This window comes from Ascaphus truei, chromosome 10 (genome assembly GCF_040206685.1).
Source record: "Ascaphus truei isolate aAscTru1 chromosome 10, aAscTru1.hap1, whole genome shotgun sequence".
Classification (NCBI taxonomy): domain Eukaryota; kingdom Metazoa; phylum Chordata; class Amphibia; order Anura; family Ascaphidae; genus Ascaphus; species Ascaphus truei.
Window position 1 is genome coordinate 36,942,616 of NC_134492.1, and position 21,507 is coordinate 36,964,122.

General features: G+C 39.2%; 2 protein-coding genes across 11 annotated transcripts in view; one reads left to right on the plus strand and one right to left on the minus strand.

Annotated features, from left to right (window-relative positions):
• The window catches only part of ANGPTL1 (angiopoietin like 1), a 26,865-nt gene extending 16,936 nt beyond the window's left edge, over positions 1–9,929 (plus strand). For all 3 annotated transcript variants that reach the window (XM_075616609.1, XM_075616611.1, XM_075616608.1), the window contains 3 exons: positions 5,130–5,323; positions 7,963–8,233; positions 8,725–9,929. In XM_075616609.1, the coding sequence (XP_075472724.1) occupies positions 5,130–5,323; positions 7,963–8,233; positions 8,725–8,912 (653 nt within the window). In that variant the 3' untranslated portion in view covers positions 8,913–9,929. The remainder of the gene's footprint in view (positions 1–5,129; positions 5,324–7,962; positions 8,234–8,724) is intronic.
• The window catches only part of RALGPS2 (Ral GEF with PH domain and SH3 binding motif 2), a 139,898-nt gene that overhangs the window by 57,783 nt on the left and 60,608 nt on the right, over positions 1–21,507 (minus strand). For all 8 annotated transcript variants that reach the window (XM_075616600.1, XM_075616601.1, XM_075616599.1 and 5 more), the window contains 3 exons: positions 20,029–20,118; positions 17,526–17,618; positions 15,033–15,159 (listed from right to left, as the gene is read on the minus strand). In XM_075616600.1, the coding sequence (XP_075472715.1) occupies positions 15,033–15,159; positions 17,526–17,618; positions 20,029–20,118 (310 nt within the window). The remainder of the gene's footprint in view (positions 1–15,032; positions 15,160–17,525; positions 17,619–20,028; positions 20,119–21,507) is intronic.

Here is a 21,507-nt window from a genome sequence, read left to right on the forward strand (position 1 = left end):
ACCAATAGTAACAAAATGGCATATATGTCTGCATGCAGAATGTAGGTACATGGATGTTGCAGCCTGTGACGTTAACCCGATATACCACAATATATTAATATTATATTAACTACAATAATAATGTCATTTTAGATTGTTTTGTGTATTTTTTATTAAACAGTTTGTTGTAGGATATATAGATATATATATATTTTTTTTAGATGAAATAGTTTAAGGTTTTGAGTTTATTCATAGTAAATTGCCTTAAACACAAGGCAGCAAAACGTGAAATCTTATATATTTTTGAATAAATCAGTTCTGTAGTATTAGATAGTGACTTATGATTCTCTTAATAGTATTTTTTAATGAGTTTTAAAGCATCCTTTGATTTCTATAACAGGTTTTATTTAACCCACCTCCTAAGCAGTGCAGGATGTTTGCAACACTTTTCGGTTTGGGATAATTTGTTGCAAATGGTGCCCATTTGAGCTGTAAACTGCAATAATAGATGTTACCTGAGTAATATAAGGATACATTGTAGGTGCCGAGTTAGGCTTCGTCCATGGATACCGCTTGCGGGCGGAGGCGCGCTGAGGCAGAGGGAAAGCGGGTGCTTTACCTGGCCTTAGACAGCGCGCCGTCCGGGGCGTGTCGGCGGGCCAGTGGCGTCACGGAGCTCGTTCGCCCTCATTGGGACAACGGCAAGCGCGAAGATTTAAAATTTTACTAAGACCTACGCTTACGCGCGCTTGCGGAAGCGTAGACGAGCCCCTACTAAAGCCGCTCTCATTGCGGCTGTAGGGGCTCAGTGCCGAGCGGAAGCGCGCCTCAGCCCGCAAGCACTATCCATGGACGTGGCCTTACACTGACTGAAGTAACCATAATGTTAGGCACACAATCAGGATTTTGACAGCGTTATAATAAGGGAACCAAACTATTGCCAACAAAGGGAAGAATGTAGAATTACCCATTGTCACATGTATTGCATATAAAAAGAAGTTGGAAAGTAGTATTGCTGCTTTAATTTCAAGCTGCAGACCTGTCTGAGACATGGAAATACACCACAAGTGGTATATTTGCTGTACACTGTACGGTGGAGGTTTTTGTCTTTTTAACCACCATAACTTGAAAAGCTGGCATCATGAAGAAAAATGGAGGGTGTTTCAGTGGAATGCACAATTCACCCAAGGTACAATTCCACTGGTCAAACTGAATGAATGCGCACAGCATAATTTCTGATTCAACCAGAAACACAAAAAATTAGACGCTTTTGAAATTAGGTCAACCCGATATAGCTTCACTTTATGGATCAAGTTATATAATCAGCAACAATTTCTTTTGATTTGGAAAATCTTGAGACCACGAATGTCTAACTATGCCTATGATCTACCACAATATGCATCCAAACAAAATAACAATTATACTTAAGACGAGCAGACTGTGTCGTAACTACAATGTTTGGGGCCTCCTGCAAAACATTTTTAAAGGTGGTCTATCTCTCCTTCCTCTCCAACTCTCCTCCCCTCTCTCCCCATTCCTCCTCTAATTCTCACACCCCTCTATCTAACTCTCACTTTCTTCCCCCCCCCCTCCCCTCTCCTCTCCCCCGCACTCTTCTCTCTAACTCAATTCCTCTCCCCTCACACATAGCTTGCCTTGTGGGCAATGTGGGACAGGGGCGAAACATCAGGTCCCACGTTGGTGGGAAGCTGGGGCCACGCGGGTGGATGCACCAGTTAGGCTGACTTCCCAACAGGCCCTATATCTGGAGCCGACCTATATGGGTACACCAGTATGTGGGAGGCTTGGCGTTAGGGGCCCCACAGCAGAGGCCCCAGTAGCCCGACACGGAGGTTGGGCCTAAACTCTGGCCGGGCCCAACTTCCAGTACCAGACAGCATGCCCCTTCCTCCCAGCATTGCAGGGTTTTGCAGTAGTGTAGTTACACCCCTGCGAGTAGACAAGGATTCAGTTAAAGGTAGATTTTTTTTAATAAAATGGGTTTAAAAACATTACATACAGCACATGGTCCGTATTAACTAAACTGACGCAATATGCATTTTCTAGTGGAAGAACACCAGGGGGAAATCTCACATGTAAAATCCATGTTACTAAATTTAAAACAAGTATTCAAAAGGCAGAAATCTTAGATTAGATCACACAAGCCTCACTTTAAAAGAGACAGGTGGAGCATAGTAATAAAATAGACAACCACCTGTGAGACGGGGTGTCATCTGCTCTAGAGAAATAAAATGGGGTTCAAAGTAGAAGTTCTACAAGAGGTCAGCAGGGTTTTTTCTGAGGCCAAATTTGGTACGTTTCTAAATGATTCCACAGTTCTTCACCAAAGGTTTGAAACGCTGGCTCTAGAGAACACTCAAAATATGTATATTATAAAATAGTTACAATGCCTTACTTTATCTACATTTAATTTCTTACACATGGTTGCAGGATCAACGTTTTAGTCCCTTTGTTTTTTTGTCGAGATTTCTTTCTGCCATTGTTTTAAGTCGTCGTTGGGCAACTAGAGAAATGTCTTCCCTCGCATAGTTCAACCCTTCAGTGACTAGTACGAATCGTGAATTTACCCAAACAGATCTTTCAAACATGGAAAAAAAATAACATTCTGATAATTACTATACAAAAACAAGTAGCAAATCAAATATTTCATGGATTAGCAATATCAATCTCCGGGGAACCACCCAACCACAAAAAACAAAAAAGCACAAGTGCTCCGTTTGCCATAGAAAAACAAAAATAAAGTGTAACTTTTCTACCCACACAAAGGAAATAGAAGTTTTATCCAAAAGGAACGTAGCGTGCCACGTCAATATTCTGAAAATCCTAGGGATCCTGAGGGGCCTCGCAGCACTTTTGACAAAGATCACAATTTTCCCCACAACAAAAATCTCTGTTTTCATTTTGACAGCACATACTGTGCAAAGCCATGCTGGGAGAACAACAAGCCTGAGATGAAATGGCAAAACAGACTAACAGCCCAACCTCCCCCACACTCACTACAAGCTGTGTACACACCATAAAATTACCCTGTTTGGCAACAAATTACTGGTGCAGTACTGCCTTATCCAGTGTTTTTCAACAAGGGATCCACGGGCATCCCTAAAAGAGTTCCCTGCACTTTCCATGTCATTTGAACATTGGACCAAAGACAGAAGAGTTTACAATGCATCTAACCTCAGACGCGCAATTAGAGAGGGTTGGGGTTCCTTGCAAAGCATCTGATCGCAGACGCGCTATTAGAAAGAGTTGGGGTTCCCCAGAATTTCACAATATAATTATAGGGTTCCTTAACCAAAAAATTTTTTAAATAATAAGTTACAAAACCACAGGTCTAATCTTTGGGAGTAGTTAACGAAGGAAGATGTAACATTCCAAAAGCCGCTATAGCCATTCACAGTGCTACGAGAGGATTAATATAGCGGGTCGGTAAAGTTCCATCACACTTACAGCCTGCCACTCCATCACAACTGCACACCTGTAATACGCTCATATATACATTTAGAAAAACACAATTAGAGATGCATTCCTTTTCCAAACACACTTTAAGGATACCTATTCATTCTTGCCATTCCATAAGCATTTGATCTGTTTACAATGGACAGGCTTTACGGCATACCTAAAATAGTAACATTATTTTAGAATATACCCACTGCTCATTATATATAGAAACATCTCTCAAACGTGACAAATGGGTTCTGTTTCCCTTGATCATTAACACATTTGCTACCACCAACATATTTTGCAATGCACTGCAAGCCACTCTGGCCGTGAAGTGTTAAAACCGCACATTTTACAAACATTGTACTACAACCCACTGAGGGAGAATATCTGTACTTTTAGAATATTTACGCTGATGAATTCCACATACTGTACTATGATGTCAAACACAACCATGTAATTTGTGATTTAAGGATAAACAGGTGGGTTGAGGTTCCGGGTCAGAGAACGACATTTCCAATTTAGTCACATCTGAGAGAACTTTGTTAAATACGTCAAAATGGTGTCGCAGCCTACACCGCAGCATGGGGACAATACCACACTATCACATTGTGGAATAAGTGATAAGGCATCATGCCATTTACCTGCCCCAAGTGTCCAGTCTCTCAAAGTCCTTCTGGAGAGAAATTACATCCTGCTCTGATTCCACTACCTTACACAATTTAGTGTTATCAGCAAACATGGAGACTTTGCTTTCTATGCCAACCTCAAGGTCATTAATAAACAAGTTGAAAAGCAAGGGTCCCAGTACAGATCTCTGAGGTACTCCACTTACGACCTTAGCCCAACCTGAAAAAGTTCCATTTATGACAACCCTCTATTGTCTGTCCTTCAACCAGTTTTCAATCCAGGTGCATATATTTTTACGGACTCCAAATTTGCTTTATTTTGTACTCCAACTTCTTGCATGGAACCGTATCAAAAGCCTTTGCAAAATCTAAGTAGACCACATTAACTGCATTACCCTGGTCTAAATTCCTACTTACCTCCTCAAAGAAACTAATAAGGTTAGTTTGGCATGATCTATCCTTCACAAATACATGCTGACTATTAATAATAATTTTTTCCCCATTAGGTATTCCTGAATATTATCCCGTATTAAATCTTCAAGTAGTTTCCCCACTATTGAAGTCAGGCTTACAGTTCTGCAATTCCCCGGTTGTGATCTAGCTTCCTTTTTAAATATAGGCACCACATCTGCTTTACGCCAATCTTGTGGTACTGAGCCTGTGGAAATGGAGTCCTTGAATATTAAATGTAATGGTTTGGCTATTACTGAACTTAACTCATTGAGAACTCTTGGATGTATGCCATCATGGCCAGGTGCCTTATTTACTTTAATTTTATCAAGCCGCCTATGAACTTCCTCAGTAAACCAATTGTTTGTTAATATAGTGGTGTTGGCCAGCAACCTTTAAATCCAATAAACCAGCTGTTAAAAAAAAACATTGAGGTAAAAAATGCTTAAAACCAACATTTAAAAAAAAACAAAAAAAAAAAAACTAGCCCTCCATTTTTTCCCCCATATACATTTAATAAAGTTACACACAATTTAGAAGAACAATTAATCTAATTTGTGGTGTGAGGTGTGCAAAGATATAAATGATTTGTCCCAAATCTTAATTCAACAGGCCCTTTCAGAGACTGCCAGCATGCCAAAGAATCTGGATTTTCCAACAGCGGGATTTATTTGATCAAACCAGACAACGCCAACAATCACATACAATTGTGGTGCGAGAACACCTTGGATCCTGGTGGCTGGGCAGTAATACAGAGGAGGACAGATGGTTCAGCCAACTTCTTCAGGAACTGGGACACTTATAAGGTAAGGAGAAAAAAACAGAATCTACTAAAGATCCAAGTGGACAGAGCTTTAAAAAAATAAAAATAAAAAACATCTTAAGTGCGCACTGCCTGTTGACACACAGACACACAGACAGACACACAGACACACAGACACACATGAATTACGTTAGTCTAGATGTTACACAAATCCAGTAGTTCTGGTTAAATGCTGAGTAAGCCGATTGTGGTTTAAACTGGGAGACAATTGATTAGAACAAAGGTTCATGAAGCTTTGGTCTATAAAAATCAACATTTGCCAAGAATCTATTTTCCCTTCGGTAAACACCTTACTGTATTAATCATAAATATAAAGTATATTAACTGTGGAAAAGGATATTTAGTTATGCAGACTATATATAGATTAAAAAGTGGGGGACTAGAAAGAAAATTACAGAGCACCTGTTAATACTAATTCTTTTGCATGTACTGATCTTTTAATGGACCCCAAGATCTTTACAGATGAAACTCGAACAGGAGAGAATGACCATGAGAAACTCATTATTACATTAAAGGACATCACAAAAATGTGTTCACCTTCTCTCACCACACTTGCTGAAGCTCTTTAATTCCATCTTTGAAGATGTGGCATTTCCTAATAGTATGCTACAAGCCCATACAGTATTTGTCTCATCCCCAAAATAAAGACCCTACCTGTTTCCCATGTTAATGGCCGATTTCTCTTAACGTGGATCTAAAGATCTTTTCTAAAATATTAGCGAACAGTCAATGTGGTCCTGCCAGGGCTAGTCCATCTGGACCAAATCGGCTTTGTGCCAGGCAGGCAAGCTGCTGACAATACCAATGGCCTGACTGATGCGGAAAAAGCGTTTGACAGGCTGGACTGGGATTACATGGAGGGTACTCAAGCATTTCAGATTTCAGGGAATTTCCTGAGGGCGGTTTTGGCATTGTATGGATCTCCTTCGGCCAGGGTGCTTTGTGCTGGCACATCAGAGATTTTTCCAATTAAAGGTGTAACTAGACAGGAATGTTCCTTCTCCCACCTATCTCAGAAACCCCTAGCAGCACGTTAGATCCTACCCAGAAATCAAAGGGGTCCCAATAAATGATAAACCGTTTAAAAATGTCACTTTGCAGGTGACGCCCTTTTATCCATAACTAATCCCTTCACCTAATCAGTTGATTATCTTGTTTTAAAATAAACCCTAAAGCAGAGGTCACAAATATAAACTCATCACCTGAGGATATGAAGCTGATTGATATAAACTTTGCTATTAAGTTGTGCAAAGAAACACTAAACAATCTAGGTACGTACCTAACAAAGGATTACAAAATGCTTTAACAAAAGAATTTCCTATCTCTAATAAAAACCCTTAAATTAGATTTCGCAAAATGGTCCAAATTTAATATTGCATGGATTGGGAGGATAAAGGCAGTGAAAAAGAACCTGCTACCACGTTTTCTTTACCTGTTCCACACCCCACCCATCCAGGTGCTTCCGAGTGCTATTCAGAACCTCCAAATCATTTACATGAACCCCCCCCCCCCCCCCGAGTTAACAAATCCATGCTCAGCGAACTCAGAAAAGCAAGCAGTCTGGCCTTACCATGCTTAATTTCGTATTACAAAGTGGTCCAATTGAGCCAAACCCCAATACTAAACGATGGGTGGAGATTGAGGTGGAAGCCCCACCGACATTGGTTGCCAAAGCAAGAACCCAGAGTCAGTCCAGAAGCATGCTGGAACCTGTCTACCAACGATTTCCCACAAAAAAAAAAACTCTGGGGCTCTAATAAATGAAAATTCCACCTGTCCACCACAATATCTGCCATGACCCCAATTCTCTGAAACCCTGACTTTCTACAGGCCTTAGTCTGTGTTCGGAGCAAGTGAAAAAGGAAACTTATCTAATAGTGGCGCTCTATATAAAAATACTAGCTATTGTTCTGTGTTCGGAGCAAGCCTTTGGAAGATGAAGACAGGTATTCAAGTAAATTAAGTCACATTATGAAAGCCACAAGATACTCTATGGCAGCCCTCTGGATACCAACTCACCCAGGCCAAAAATAGAGTATGGTACGCTCAAGATGGCAAAAAGTTGACGGTGGTCATTACAGACACCTGCCCTAAATTGGCAGCCCTGGTTGACATACCATAGTTTCCAGTCGGCCAGGCATCCACCTCCTTCACAAGACTATTCTCGTCTAATAACCGCCCAGAGGTTTGCAATGATTGACTCTCCTCATGCCAGGTGATACGTCCTTATTGATTTGATTTCAAGGACAATTCTGTTGCCTTTTGCAATATATACTACAATTCCAGGGTTCACAATAATGTAACATTTCGGTAAATGTGTAACATTCACTGCTGTCCCCTCCTCCCAACACACACAAACACACACAAACACGCGTTCATTTTCTTTTGATTAGAAAACCAATGAAAGTAATTGAGTGGGGGAAAAAAAACAAAAAACATTACAAAAAACAGATTTAGCTAGCGTACTGCCTGGATATCTAGATTCTAGAATATGCTCTATAATTTTTTAGGCAGTTACATCATAAACGATCCACCTGCATACCGTAACTTATCTTGAGTTGCACTTGTCCTCGAAAGAAATCTTACAACGCTTCTGCACTTACATGTCGCCTTTCTGTGCAGAAAGGCTTTGGGAACATTGATGGGGAGTACTGGCTGGGACTGGAGAGCATCTATCAGTTGAGTAACCAAGACAACTACAAGCTGCTGATCGAGCTGGAAGACTGGAGCAATAAAAAAGTCTACGCTGAATATAGTAGTTTCCGCCTGGAGCCAGAGAGCGAATTCTATCGACTGCGTCTGGGAACATATCAGGGAAACGCTGGAGACTCCATGGTCTGGCACAATGGCAAGCAGTTCACCACATTGGACAGGGACAGAGATTTGTACTCAGGTGAAGTATAGCTGTTTTACAATGTTTACATGGTGGAATCTGGCCACTACCAGTAACATACCAAAACGGGAGGGACTTCTGGTAAAGCCGTTTTATAGTAATAGACAATGTTTAAAAATTTTGTTTTAGCATACATGGTCATTTGTTTTGTGATTTTACATAGATCTTAAATATGATTGAGAATAGACCAGACAAGGCAAAATATGAGCAGGTAGTAAAAAAAACATAACCGTAACAATTTCTGTAAACAGAACTTCATCTATTATAAACTTGCTCTACTCAGTACCAAGATCAGCTTATGTACTTCCAATATAAAAAAGGGACAAGACCACTATATCATTAACTCCTGATCCTCTACTAAGCAACCTCAGAGATCGATCTGGTGTTAACAGCCATCAACTTAACTGGTAGATCATGCAGATCGAGCTCTGATCCCTTTTACCGGCGCTTTGTGAATCCACTCCAGTATTTATATGTGGTTTTATCCGCAGGTAACTGTGCTCACTTCCATAAAGGAGGATGGTGGTACAATGCCTGCGCACACTCAAACCTCAACGGTGTGTGGTACAGAGGAGGGCATTACCGCAGCAAGCACCAAGATGGCATCTACTGGGCAGAGTACAGAGGTGGCTCCTATTCTCTCAAAGCTGTCCAAATGTTGATCAGGCCCATAGACTGAAACATAAGCAGTAGGTGGGCAGAAGCTCCGCAACAAGCAATGAGCCGAAATCACATTGTTATTTATCCTTGAGGAGACTTCATGTTTTGAATGTGTTTGCAGGAAAACATACAGTTCCTTCTGTCTGTGGTTACCAATAACAGCAAGGTCATTCATATATTAAAACAAAAACATGGTCAATTCTACTACAGTATGTAAACTGTTTACAAGATGAGAACAAAAATGTATATATTTATGCTAAATAATTTGTAAAGTAGCAGCTATTCCCCTACATGGACACCAAAACTACCAAAGAGAAAAGAAAATCATGAAATGGCAGTGTCTTAAAAAAATCAAAGCAACACGAAAATGTAATTGAGCAAAGCAATATAGAATGACGGCGACAGCAGGAACAAGCCAACAGTTTCTTTACTTTACAAGATCCGGATCACACATCAAATGAAAATCCATTAACGAGATGAAGTCGAGCTGAGCAAATGTAGAAATTACATCATTTAAACAAAATGTGATCGCTTGTGTAAGTGCACCGCAATTATATGCAGCGCTGCTAGCTAGCCCGAGACTGTTATATTCTTTACGCTCAGACACTCGTGTTATGTTATAAACAATATTGGTGCTATGAGCTCTGTTACAGTATACAGTATGTGAGGTTTATCACTTGCAACTCTGAAGCTGCCTGTAAGGCGTTGAAGCAAGTTTAATTAAGTGGGTTGATTAAATAAAACAAAAAGTGTAAGAATCTTGTCCAGGTCCACAGCACCATTGAACATACAGATAACTATTTTGTGAAATATAATTTATCTTGCTTTTTTTGTTTTTATGCACAGTGACTTGATTTTTCATCATTTATTTAAACAAATGTTTTATATTTTAAGATGCATGTAAAGGAATGCTATTTGAATGTGAACAACTAGTTGCTATATTTGAATTTGAACACCGCTTTAGACAAGAACTTGGTGATAAAGTCCAAGTTTCCAAAAGTTGTAATCAGTAAATTTCTAAGATAAGCACAGTAATGAAAAGTGTTTCTTATTCCACAGAATCCATTTTACTTCTAAGTTTTAACATTTTATGAGGTAGACTGCTATGAAATAATCTCTAATACTTTTACCAAACACAGATTATCTAGTACTGTACCTTGATGCTTTTTAGATTACATTGGACAGTGTAGTGTCAAACTAAATATAAAATCATTTGCAATTTCCTCAGCATTAATTGCAGAAAGTTATCATCCATACACAAATGCACAATGAGATTGCAGGAGCGGAGAATGCACTGCAAACAATCATGTATGTACAGAGACCAATTAAAGTACACATCATAACTTCACTTGCTGGAGAAGCACTAGCCATAATACCATTCATGAATGGTGCTTGAATGCTTCTTGGATCAATACAGGCTTGTAGAGGCTGCCCGTCACACTTGCTAACTTTGATGTTTTCATGCGATGTAGAGGACATGACAACATGTGACGTAAACAAGAAGTGTCATCAAAATATATGTGCTATGGGGCAGGAGTGCTTATTGCCGAGAGGCCCACGGCGAATAAATTAGTTTTAAATAGTACATACTGTAGCAGATGAGGTTGAAAAAAGACATGCGTCCATCAAATTCAACCTATGCTAAATTTAGTTGATCAAGTATTTACATTGCAGTATCAGCTTTTGAGGGTGTGCTTTTTAAATCAGAAGGTTCTTTTGCAGTGTTCCTGTATCAGTTCCCAGCAAACAAAAGTCATCACACAATTAGGGTACAGTGTGAAAAAGAAAAATACAACTCATTTTTTGTGGAAGGACAAGAGTGGAGTAGGAAACAAGAATAGTAATGGGAAGAACACAAGTCCATTTGCAGAGGAGAAAGTGCTATTGGAACTTTTATTAAATGACAAGTCAATAGGGCCAGCCAGGATACATTAAGGATATTAAAAGAAAGCTTGTGGTGTGTACTGGCAACACCATTAATAGAAACACGTAACCAGTCACCATTAACAGATGTAGTCCCAGATTATATGAGAAGAGTAAACATACTACTACAATCAAAAGGACTGAGCCACTGATTGAGCCACCTGTGCTATAGCAGGGATTATCCATAAAACCCGACCTGCTGGTGGCTATGGAGGACTGGAGTTGTGCATCCCGGCTTCAAAAGTACGATCGCAAAAAAATACGTAACCCCACATTTACAAAGTAAAAAACAAAACAAAAAAAACACTGGAATTACCAAGATCAATTTTGCTCTAAACGATGAAAATAGATGGATGACGCCTACATATGGATATGTTTATAATCCAGAAATAAAAATGACATGGAAGCAGCAATGCTACATGACCAACAGTACTCACATAGAAGCCAATCGCCCACTGGATACTTGCAGTGTTTCAGTGTAAATCTCCTCCGTCACGTAAGACAGACAGACAGACAGACAGACAGACAGACAGACAGACAGACAGACAGACAGACAGACAGACAGACAGACAGACAGACAGACAGACAGACACTATTTGCGAGTATCAGGTGAACTATTTCCTTTTGCGTGGGTTATTCATTGACCCGTGATAATATTGATTGGGGGCACTATCGCACAGAAGCCCCCTTTGGCTTCAATGAATTTGCTCCCATGTGAGTATTCTAGACTCGAGCTCCAGCACAGGCATACGGAGAGATTAAGAAGAAACACAGCACCCTATAAAACAATACTTGTATTTTGTTTTTTTGCCTCAGTGTACAGGAGCTACCATAAAAGTTCCTGACCAACAGGAAATGTATGATGGGTTGAAAAAAAATAGCTTAGTGGTAAGAACACTATTTTTAAAGCAGATGAATCAGGTTCAAGCTCTAGTGTTAACTCTCCTTATGAGAGAGGCACATAGAAATGTTACATGCCCAGACAACACAATTGGATTGTAAGCTCATTTTTCATTAAAAAAAATGTTTTGTAGTGTTGCATATAGCGCCGTACAATATAGAAAACTAAATGTTTTCCTGATTATTTGTAAACAGCTCCAAAGCAAAATTGAAAGGGATTCATATTAAAATGAAAACAAAGCTTGAAACAGCCAACCAAGAATTACAGGGTCCCTAAATGAACAGTCCTGCGTAAAAAAAAGGCACGTGTAATAGGTTAAAAGTAACAGATTATACTTTTTTTTCCCCCTTAAAAATTTTTTTTTTAAATGATTTTAAAAGTAGTTATTTTGTTACATTTAAAAAAAAATTGGCATGATCATAGCAAGAAATGCTCTGGAGAGTTTTTACAATCTTTATCTAATGTGTTTTGGTAATTGTCAGCCCTCCAAACTCTTTACTTCGCTTGTAGAATATTTATGAAAAGTTAAACATAAAAGATAAAACATACATAGCTAATATGCTTCAATCCAGTGTTAATAGAAATATTCAAAGCCTATACATTTTGCACACAAATACAAAAAAGTTAAACTGTTGCTTAAGGTTGCTTGAATCTCTCCAAGGTGATGTTGCATTGCACTGCCCTTTCACTCGCTTCTTTTTCTCCATTAGGTAATGCAACAAGCATTCACAAATCAGTTCGCAGTATATAACATTTGCTGACGACACTTTGCAATACTTGCACTTTATAACGGATGGATGATTGATTCAAACCAAATTTCAACTTCAGGCAAAAGAACACATACTTTTTCAGGCTTTGCCTGCTGGAAAACACATTTTTCTCTTTAAAAAAAAAGACATTCACAGCTGCACTGAATACACATGTTGTAATGATCTGTGGTAGCTACACACGGTATGGCTTGGGATGGACTTCAGCATTACTATACTGTCCTTAGAGAAAGAGCCATGTATGACTAATAATACCATAGAGCAGCAGGTCTATTTGCTCAAACTTTCCTTTCATTCTGAATGTGACAGAAAGTCCAAGCCCCTCCACATGCTCGTTTCCCTTCTCATTCATGGCAAGAAGAAATCTCTGTTTCTATTTTAGATGTTGTTGGTAATTATTTTCAGATTTAAAGCAATAACTCACACGGCCCATTTCTGCTTAAGAGTTTCCAGACTATTCATTCACCAGAAGAAAAAAAATAGGGAGAACAGAGATGCGATTTATTTCCCTTTACCTGAAATAACAATTTGCTGGTAATGATGTGGTTGTTTCTACAAATCTTTAAGTTTTTATGTCAGCAGTGGTCAATTTATTACCGTATAAAAACCACTGGTGAGGTTGTACATGGAACGAGTCATGGTAGAGAGGCAAGATGGCTGTATAACTCCTCAATAAAACGCGCATCGTGTAGGTCAGGAAGCTCAAAACAGAGGGCACGAGTTTAATCAACTTTGGATCACTATAATCTATATTGCAGGCAAGAGTTATTCCCATCCGAAACCGAACTGAATTCCATCAACAGTAAACTACCTTTCACAGATCATGTATCTACTATATTTCAATGGCCTTGAACCATTAGAAACTAATTCATTAAATCCTTACACAAATTATGGGCAGGGGCCCAAATCCATTTAAAGGACCCGACGTGTGCAAATGTTTTAAAAATCGAGAAAAAGATCTGGTTATATCAAGGAGATATAATGTAGGATGAACAGCCAACATTTATCTGGCCCTTCCGATTGTGCTACTGTCCAAAGAACGCATCTTGTTTTCAAGCCAGAACAGCAGTCATGGAAGCAAAGTTCAGTACAAACTATTAACTGCAACTACCAACATCCAGGAGGAAACAAACAATACGACACTAGAAATCGGATACAGTGATTGTGCGGCATTTGGGATCAAATCGCCATATAAGCTAAAGACATTTCCAACTAATGGATAGCTTGGGTCAAGAGCGTCAGCCCTTGTCCTGTGACAGCGTTCAACTCGAATGTAGCAAGGTGGCTATTTTTGTAGCAAAAATTAAGTGCATAATGGGTTTGCAAGCGTTGGCCTGAAAAACCGTTCTACCAAGTGAATCACCAGGAAACGTGCTGCTTCTCAGACCCGTTATTTCCAAGAAAAATGATATCTTCTGTAAATGCCAGAAGAGCCTCAAGAGACTGCACACTAGGAAACACGGTTTAGTTTGGAAAAGAAAAAGTTTAATCCATCTTTCTCCAGCAGTGGTTGCCAAGAACAGTCATATGTATAAAAGCTCATGTGTTTCATGGGAACCCTACTGGCTAAAGTTCGCACAATGACTGTCTGCATTGCAGTAAAAAAAATAAGCAGCTGATATTAGAGATGGATGGTTTAATACACAGATATTTATAGAACAATGCACTATGTGGACAGAAAGTACACGCATGAATATTCGGTTCTATAAAAGCCCTTTAAAACAAGGGAAAAGTTGATGGACCCTTAATCATAGAATCAAAACGGAGATTGCATTAATATAGGAGTTTCTCATTTTCACTGGCGTTCGACTTCAAATAAAAGGCCTATTCACACAGACCTTTGTTTTTACTATGGGAATCCGTAATCTATGGGGTTCTACAAATGCCTCGAAGACTATATTACGCTTGTGTAAGAAGGCAGTCCGTGCATAGCGCTCTTACATTTCCATAATATGGATCGTAAAAACAAACCATTTCAGACACCCTCAAAGTACCAGAGTACAAGTGAACGGGTGTGCAGATGGCACAGCCATAACCTGTGCAGCCCTCTGCTTTAAAAGTGGGATAAAATACGTGCGTGGATCAATGATAGCAGAACCAAAAAATGTTTCATAAGGTAATCTGATTTTTGGCTTGGTCATGATAAGACGGCTGCTTCAACATTTAGAGAGATGCACTGCCAACCAGTTCAGGCAAAACAACAATGGGGAGGGAGGAAAGAGGGAAAAAGTAGCTGGATAAGGGAGAAGGAGCAGCGCAGTGAGTAAAGACACGAACTGGCACTATGTTTGAAGCAGGGGAACCTGGTTCAGTTCCCGGTGTCAGCTCCTTGTGACCTTGGGCAAGTCACTTTATCTCCCTGTGCCTCAGGTACCAACAACATAGATCGTAAGGTCCTTGGGGCAGAGAGTGTGTCTGCAAAATGTCTCTGTAAAGCGCCAAGTAAAACTAGCAGCGCTATACAAGAACAATTATTAATTACGGCATCGTACATAACTCAGGCAACCATAGGGCAGTGTTTTGTCATTATTGCACCTCATAGACTTACCCAAGTAAGGAATACAAGGAGTCATCTTCAAGCTATTGATGTAGTCTCTGAGACGTTTGTAATTATCTTCTTTACTAACTACGTACTCCAGCTTCTCAAAGGTGGTCTTGTCTTTACGACTCAAAAGCTGGAACACAAAAGGTTACGTGGTCAGAGATAACATTGTTAAACCATAACATGCAACTGACTAACAGGCTTTATAGTCATGACTTTTCAGTGCCATTCAAGGAAAAATCTGACCTCCAAATGAGTTTCCACTCTGTGTGTACCACCTAAAAAGCCAATGCAACCCCCAAAACAAATTTCCTTATGCTCAATTGCTTCTTTTATATTATTACTGTATTATTCTTGCAATAGCACCAGTCCTGAGTGTAATCTTCAGAAAGCATGTCAAATGGGAAATTCTCGGGGGAGTGAATGAAGTGCTGAAATGGCACTTTCACACGTCCCTGCAGACACTTGTAGCTGTGTAAGGTTTCCACACTCCCTAAAAAAAAAAGCTTTAAATAATCAATTATAACTAAGAAAATACATACAGGTCTTTAATTAGCAGTTAATGCTGCTATTGAATGCATTGTATTATAAATTTTGTATCAGAGCCAAATGAAAAAGCAGTGAGAAAAGTGTTTGGATGGCGTTCGGTAGGAGACCGTGTTCTAAATCCAACAGCAAATCATGTCCACAAGAACAAAGAATAAATACAGTGGCTAAGAGGACATACTACCAGGAAGGAGCATTTGTTTTTGAAATAGGAACAGTGACAAATGTTGGCAAGGCCATCTCTAAAAAGTTACTAGCATCCTTTGTAAGGACCGTGGCTAGCATGGCAACATTAAATCTTCCAAGTCTTTGCATCAACTAAAAATGAAATCCTTTACCCTATTTAAAAACACATTTTTGTTTTTCACCTTCCAATAAACATTTTATGCACTATAAATGTGGCTTTTACCTTTTTTTTTTCTATGATAAAGCATTCCAGAAACATCTAATGTAACATTTAATTTTTTTTATCTAAAGGATGAGCATAAAGGCAAATTAAGAAATAAAAAAAAGCAGAATATCCCTAGTATTACTTTACTTTTGGGTGTTGACAATTTTTTTTAAATGGGGGTGGAAGTCTGCATATTTAAGTGACACTGTAGACTGACAAAAATATGCTGACGTAATAGTCACGTCACCTCATTTCCCAAGTGTATGCCAACCAAAATAAAGTAAAAAGAAGCTATACATACACAACAGCTGGTAAAAGAATGATTGAAAAACATCAAATAAAGAGTTTCACTCATACAGACTCAGCTACCGTTCACCTTGTGAACATTGGGACATGGGTCAGATGGATGAGAAGCAAACTTTAAAATACTGGAAAAATAACTAAAAAAACAAAAATACTAACAAGTGGCAATTAGGAAATATGTGGGGTTTAACAAAATCAGAAGGTTACTGTATTCGAAAACCAAAGATTAGTTTTCTCCAACACTTGAAACAAACACACTCAATTGGCACGTTTTCCCCAATGTTACAATCAGTTCTCTCTGTGGCAAGCTCTACGTTCCAATAAAACAGAGATTAACAGGATATCAAAAGACAGCAGTTCGTCATCCTTATTACAATTCCAGAGACCTTGCTACTGGTTAAGTGTGCAGAACAGCAGCGAACTAATAATTTTGTATTTGGCCTAATATACTGTAAATGGGTAATGTGTGTTTGGAAAATAGGAATTACATAATTTTTTTCAGTCGTCAATTTTCCCCATACACGGCACCTACTGTTATTGGATTAGCACATGTTCACTAGCTATTATATATTCAGGTTATCTGTATTTCACAGTCTTTCCGCTCCATTAAACTGTGATGAGGAATATGTTGTTGTCTTACAAGTAATTATAATGTATAAATTAATTATACATTATTAAAAAGCATCCAAACATTTCAGCTAGATTGGGCAGACTGCTGTATTCTAACATTCATCTCTAGCACAGAGCACTGTGGATGACAAGTTGGTGCGGTTTAGCTCTATGGAAGAGATAGCGAAATATGACGAAGTGCATCTGTATTGAAGCGTGTGTGGTCAAAATTATTTAAAAAGGCGGAAAATGAGGGAGTGTAAAAAGTTGAAAGTGCGTGGAAAAAAATCTGGGGCAATGCAAAGCAGGTGCGTTAACAGATAACGCATGTTCTAAAGAGTATTCAATTCTTAATGTGGGAAAGGCAAGTTACTGACAAGAAACACAAGCCGGTTAAGTTTGGTAAACCACTGCAGCAGAGTAGCGTGCGGTAACACCTATTACGGTCTATGAAACACAGCCATAGTTAAGTGGAAGAGTCCTTTAGCACAGAGTGTTGCTTCGTTTATGTCAATGTTGGAAAGACCTGCAAGACACTGCTGTTTTAAATCCCTTGCTTGTCAGGGGCCTGTGGTTACACCCAGCACCAGTCACCAACTTCTGTTTATGAAGAAAATAAAACGTCTGTATAAATATTGCAGAGTACTTACTGCCCATGTCTTGGTAAGCCTGAAGATGGGAGCACTTTGTAGCCCAGATACCACAGACATTAAAGCGTGCAGATTATTCAGCTCGTAGAGTTTCTGCAGATTCAGAGGAGACCATGGATAAATAGGTTAGAAAGCCCCACTCATTCCATGTAATAAAGCAGGACTACTAACATAAAAACATTTGCCTAATCCAGTGATTCCCAACCAGGGAAACCCTGAGTCTCCTTGAAGCAGTCTCAGAGGTTCCTCCTATGGACCACAGACACCAACACCACCCCCCCCCGCGAGTGGCTTTTTTTGGAATGTATTTTGTAGGGTGGATTGAGTGAGAGTGGGGTAATTGACGGAAGGTAGGGGCGAATGAGAGAAGAGAGGGGGGCAGGAGGGAGTGAGTGAGGAAAAGAGGGAGAAAGAGTGAGACGCAGGGGATAAATACATGCGAGGCGGGAGGGGGGAGAGTTAGTGAGATGGAGGGGAGAGAAATACATGGGTAGAGGGTGGGAAATAGAGGGGGCTCGTGAGGTGTGAAATGTTGTGACTGACCCCTGACAAACCTAATATGTGTCAGCCAGATAGGGGTTCCACGAGATTTTTTAAATACTTCAAGGGTTCCTCCAAACAAAAAGGTTGGAAATCACTGGCCTAATCATACATTTGTGTAGCAACTAAAAGATGATTTTAGCTGTTCAAGAACAATGAATGTGAAAGCCTGAGCCCAACAATACAGTACATCATAAATAAGGATTTTTATTAGGCATTTCCATATATCTCCTGGGTCTATCCAAAACAGTCTTGAATGTGACAGAATTTGCACTTTGTTTCTGCTGAGAAACTGTTCCATGTATCAACTATTCAACGAGAGATCAAAGAAAAAGTGACTTCACATTTCTGCAAAGTCCATGTGTCCAGAGGAAACCGTAACACCCAGTCAGAGGGCCGTGCAATAAAATACATTACTGTTCCCCATCCCAAAAAAAGGTGTTAAAAGCAGCAAACCAAGCTGGATGTTTTTGTTGTTCTTTTCGGATGATGAAATCACATGAGCCGGGGGTACCTGGAGAGGATTACTGTTCCTCCGACTCTTTGTCCGGAAGAATATTTATTTTCCAAAAGAAAATATAATCTGTTATGCTCGGCCCTGGGCAGCCAATAGAAAGCATCAACAGTGACTTGGATTGGTGACTCGGCGGCCATATTTGTAGTTGTGCTTGTCAAACACCGGCACAGGCATATCTCATTTTTTGGGCGTGTCAACTAAAGTTGCTGGTTTAAGTTACGTTTAACTTAACAAAACCCATTTGTTTTTCAAATCAGACCCCTCTTCTCCCCCCCCCCCAACACAAAAAAAAGACCAACTACACGACATTTTAAAGCAATAAAAAGAAAAATATCCTCACAAGTTGCTGAAGGTTTCTGTGATTTCTAGGCGATACATTTGTAAAGTGTGTCAGACGTTTGGACAAAAACTCAAGTGGCTTTGACATACTAGTGTGGTTTTAAAGCTTCGAACTCTTACAAATGGTCAGAATTCGATTTGAAAATTGTACACGTACCTTATACGAAAACACTCAGTCGTCATTTCTGAGACACTTGGAAGCCATAACTCAATAACAAGGTGTTTGCAAAGGACTACAAAATAATCAAAAAAGGTGCACACTGCATGCACTGGAAATGCCAGCGTATCTTAGAGGCAATCCACGCAGCACATAAAACAAAAAATATATATTATTTTTATTTTAATATATGCAGCCTTTGATTAGCTTTATTGAAAACGAATTACCTGCTGATCAATTAGTTTTCCCGTGATTGATCAGCAGAGATCCTGCTTCCCAGGGTTCTCTAAATGGCTGCTTTTCCGTTTCAATCAATTCTTCATTCAGTGTAACTCAGCAGCTACAATGTATTTTTATATTACTAAAGTAACATTATCTATTGTTACAGTTTGCAGCTCAAACTGCTGGCAACATTGGAAACAAATGATCAAACAGGAAAGTGTTATAAAGATCTTGCAACGCTGGAAAAGTGTGCAAAAACCTACTACAGTATAAAAATCAAAGGATGCTCAGTATATTAATTCGATAGAAATGACATTGATATGATTTTTCTTTTAAATAAAGTATTTTTTGATACTACAGAACTGATTACATATGTAGGATATTGCTTGGATTCCCTCATTCATACCAGCAACTATGAATATACAAACAAGTTTACTCACTGGGTTTTGGAAAGTCCTGCTAATACATAGGTCCATATTTCAGCATTATATACTTGGGGGAATTAAACTGCGCAGTCTTTCTAAAGTCTGTTATTTCACAGTGCCTGCGAGCTCCTGGACTCACAGGGCGCCCGGAAGCATTTAATGGAGCCCCAAAGCACTGCCAAATGAAGTGTTAGAAGTAAATATTTATCTGTGGGTGTGCTCATTTTTAAGCTCAGGTTTACCGTACCCACAGCTTTCATTTAAACAAATTCATCACACACACACACACGAGACAACTCTCACCTTGGCAGTTTTAATGTAATGGCTCAAAACCTCGGCCCGGATTTTTAGTGTTTGAGCATGAAGAATCTCTCGGACAACCCAAAAACTCACCTGCAATCAAAATAAATACACAAGTAAGTAAGGCAGAAGACTTGGACAAACCATTATGCTGATGCATTGGTGGTCAATGAGTTCTTTCAAGAGAAAACCCAAGGAGCTCAGCACGTCTTGGAGAAGAGCAGATAAGTGAAAGTTAGACATGGTTGAATACCCTTTCATAATATCACAGCCTTTAAGGCACCATGGTACAGCCTTTAAGGCACCATGGCTGCGCTGTCCCACCACCCTATTCAGAAACTTCTACAATATCCAGGAATGGAAAGAGACAGGAAACGAGGAGGGTAACTCTGAATGAATACAACGACTGTGCAAACCTTCCCTGTAAATTTCCTGCCTTGGTTTGCTTGAAGTTAGATAATTAGCATTAGTTAAAATGGTCAGCTTATTCATATAAAACGCATGAAATTATATATACTCAAGTTTTTTGCCCTTTCTTCAATAAAGCTGCTAAAATGCATTTAACTGATGTCTTTTGGGTTTATTGGGGTGAATAGCAAAACCTTTGCCAATGAAGGCGAATTAACCACGTGCTAGTAAACATTGGTTTGCATGACTATTTCGTATCACTCTTCTGTAGCCACTGTTAATTCATTGTGACCCAAGCGGCAAGATTTTTTTTTTCTTACAATTACACAGTACATTTGTATATTTAGAGCCCAAGCCTGCAGGGTCATGCAGAGAAGGGAAAAGGTGGATAAGAGTGCGTCACCCACTACAGATTGCATTAACAATTATGAGAAGGCGTCTCTGTACACCAAGCTTAGTGGAAGGGTAAACTTGTCTACTAAATACGTTATGTAAAAGCAGTTTGTGTCCACCTCCCTCCCATTTGAAATACTGTTTGTCTGTACACTTTTAACACTCTGTCTAAATACTTAATGCACTCAAAAAACAGAAGACCTAACTAAATATGTATTACTTCTACCAACAAATTCTCTTGACAATATGATTAGTGTATGTTTTAGTAAACCTAATTTAATAATAAAAAGGAAATAGGACCAGCTAATAAATAAATGTAAGATTTAAAAAAAGAACAAAAAAAAGGGCTTGTGTATACGTAGCGCAAAGCCGTGCCGAAAAACCTCTAACTTGATATACTAACAAAACCAGAATGTCCACAGCTCCAATGTTGTGAAAAATCCAAAAGATTTTATTTATTCAATGAGTCTAGACATCAGGAGATCGTCCAACAGCAACATTTCGGATCTCGGATCGCTGTGATCCTCTCAACTCAGCTTAAGAAAGGATCATGGCGATGCGAAACTTTGATGTTCAGGACTGTCTCCTCAGATCTTTAGAATCGGTTAATAAACCAAGTATTTTGTACTTTTCACAGCATTGGAGCTGTGAACAATCTATTTTTGTTAGTAAACCTATTTT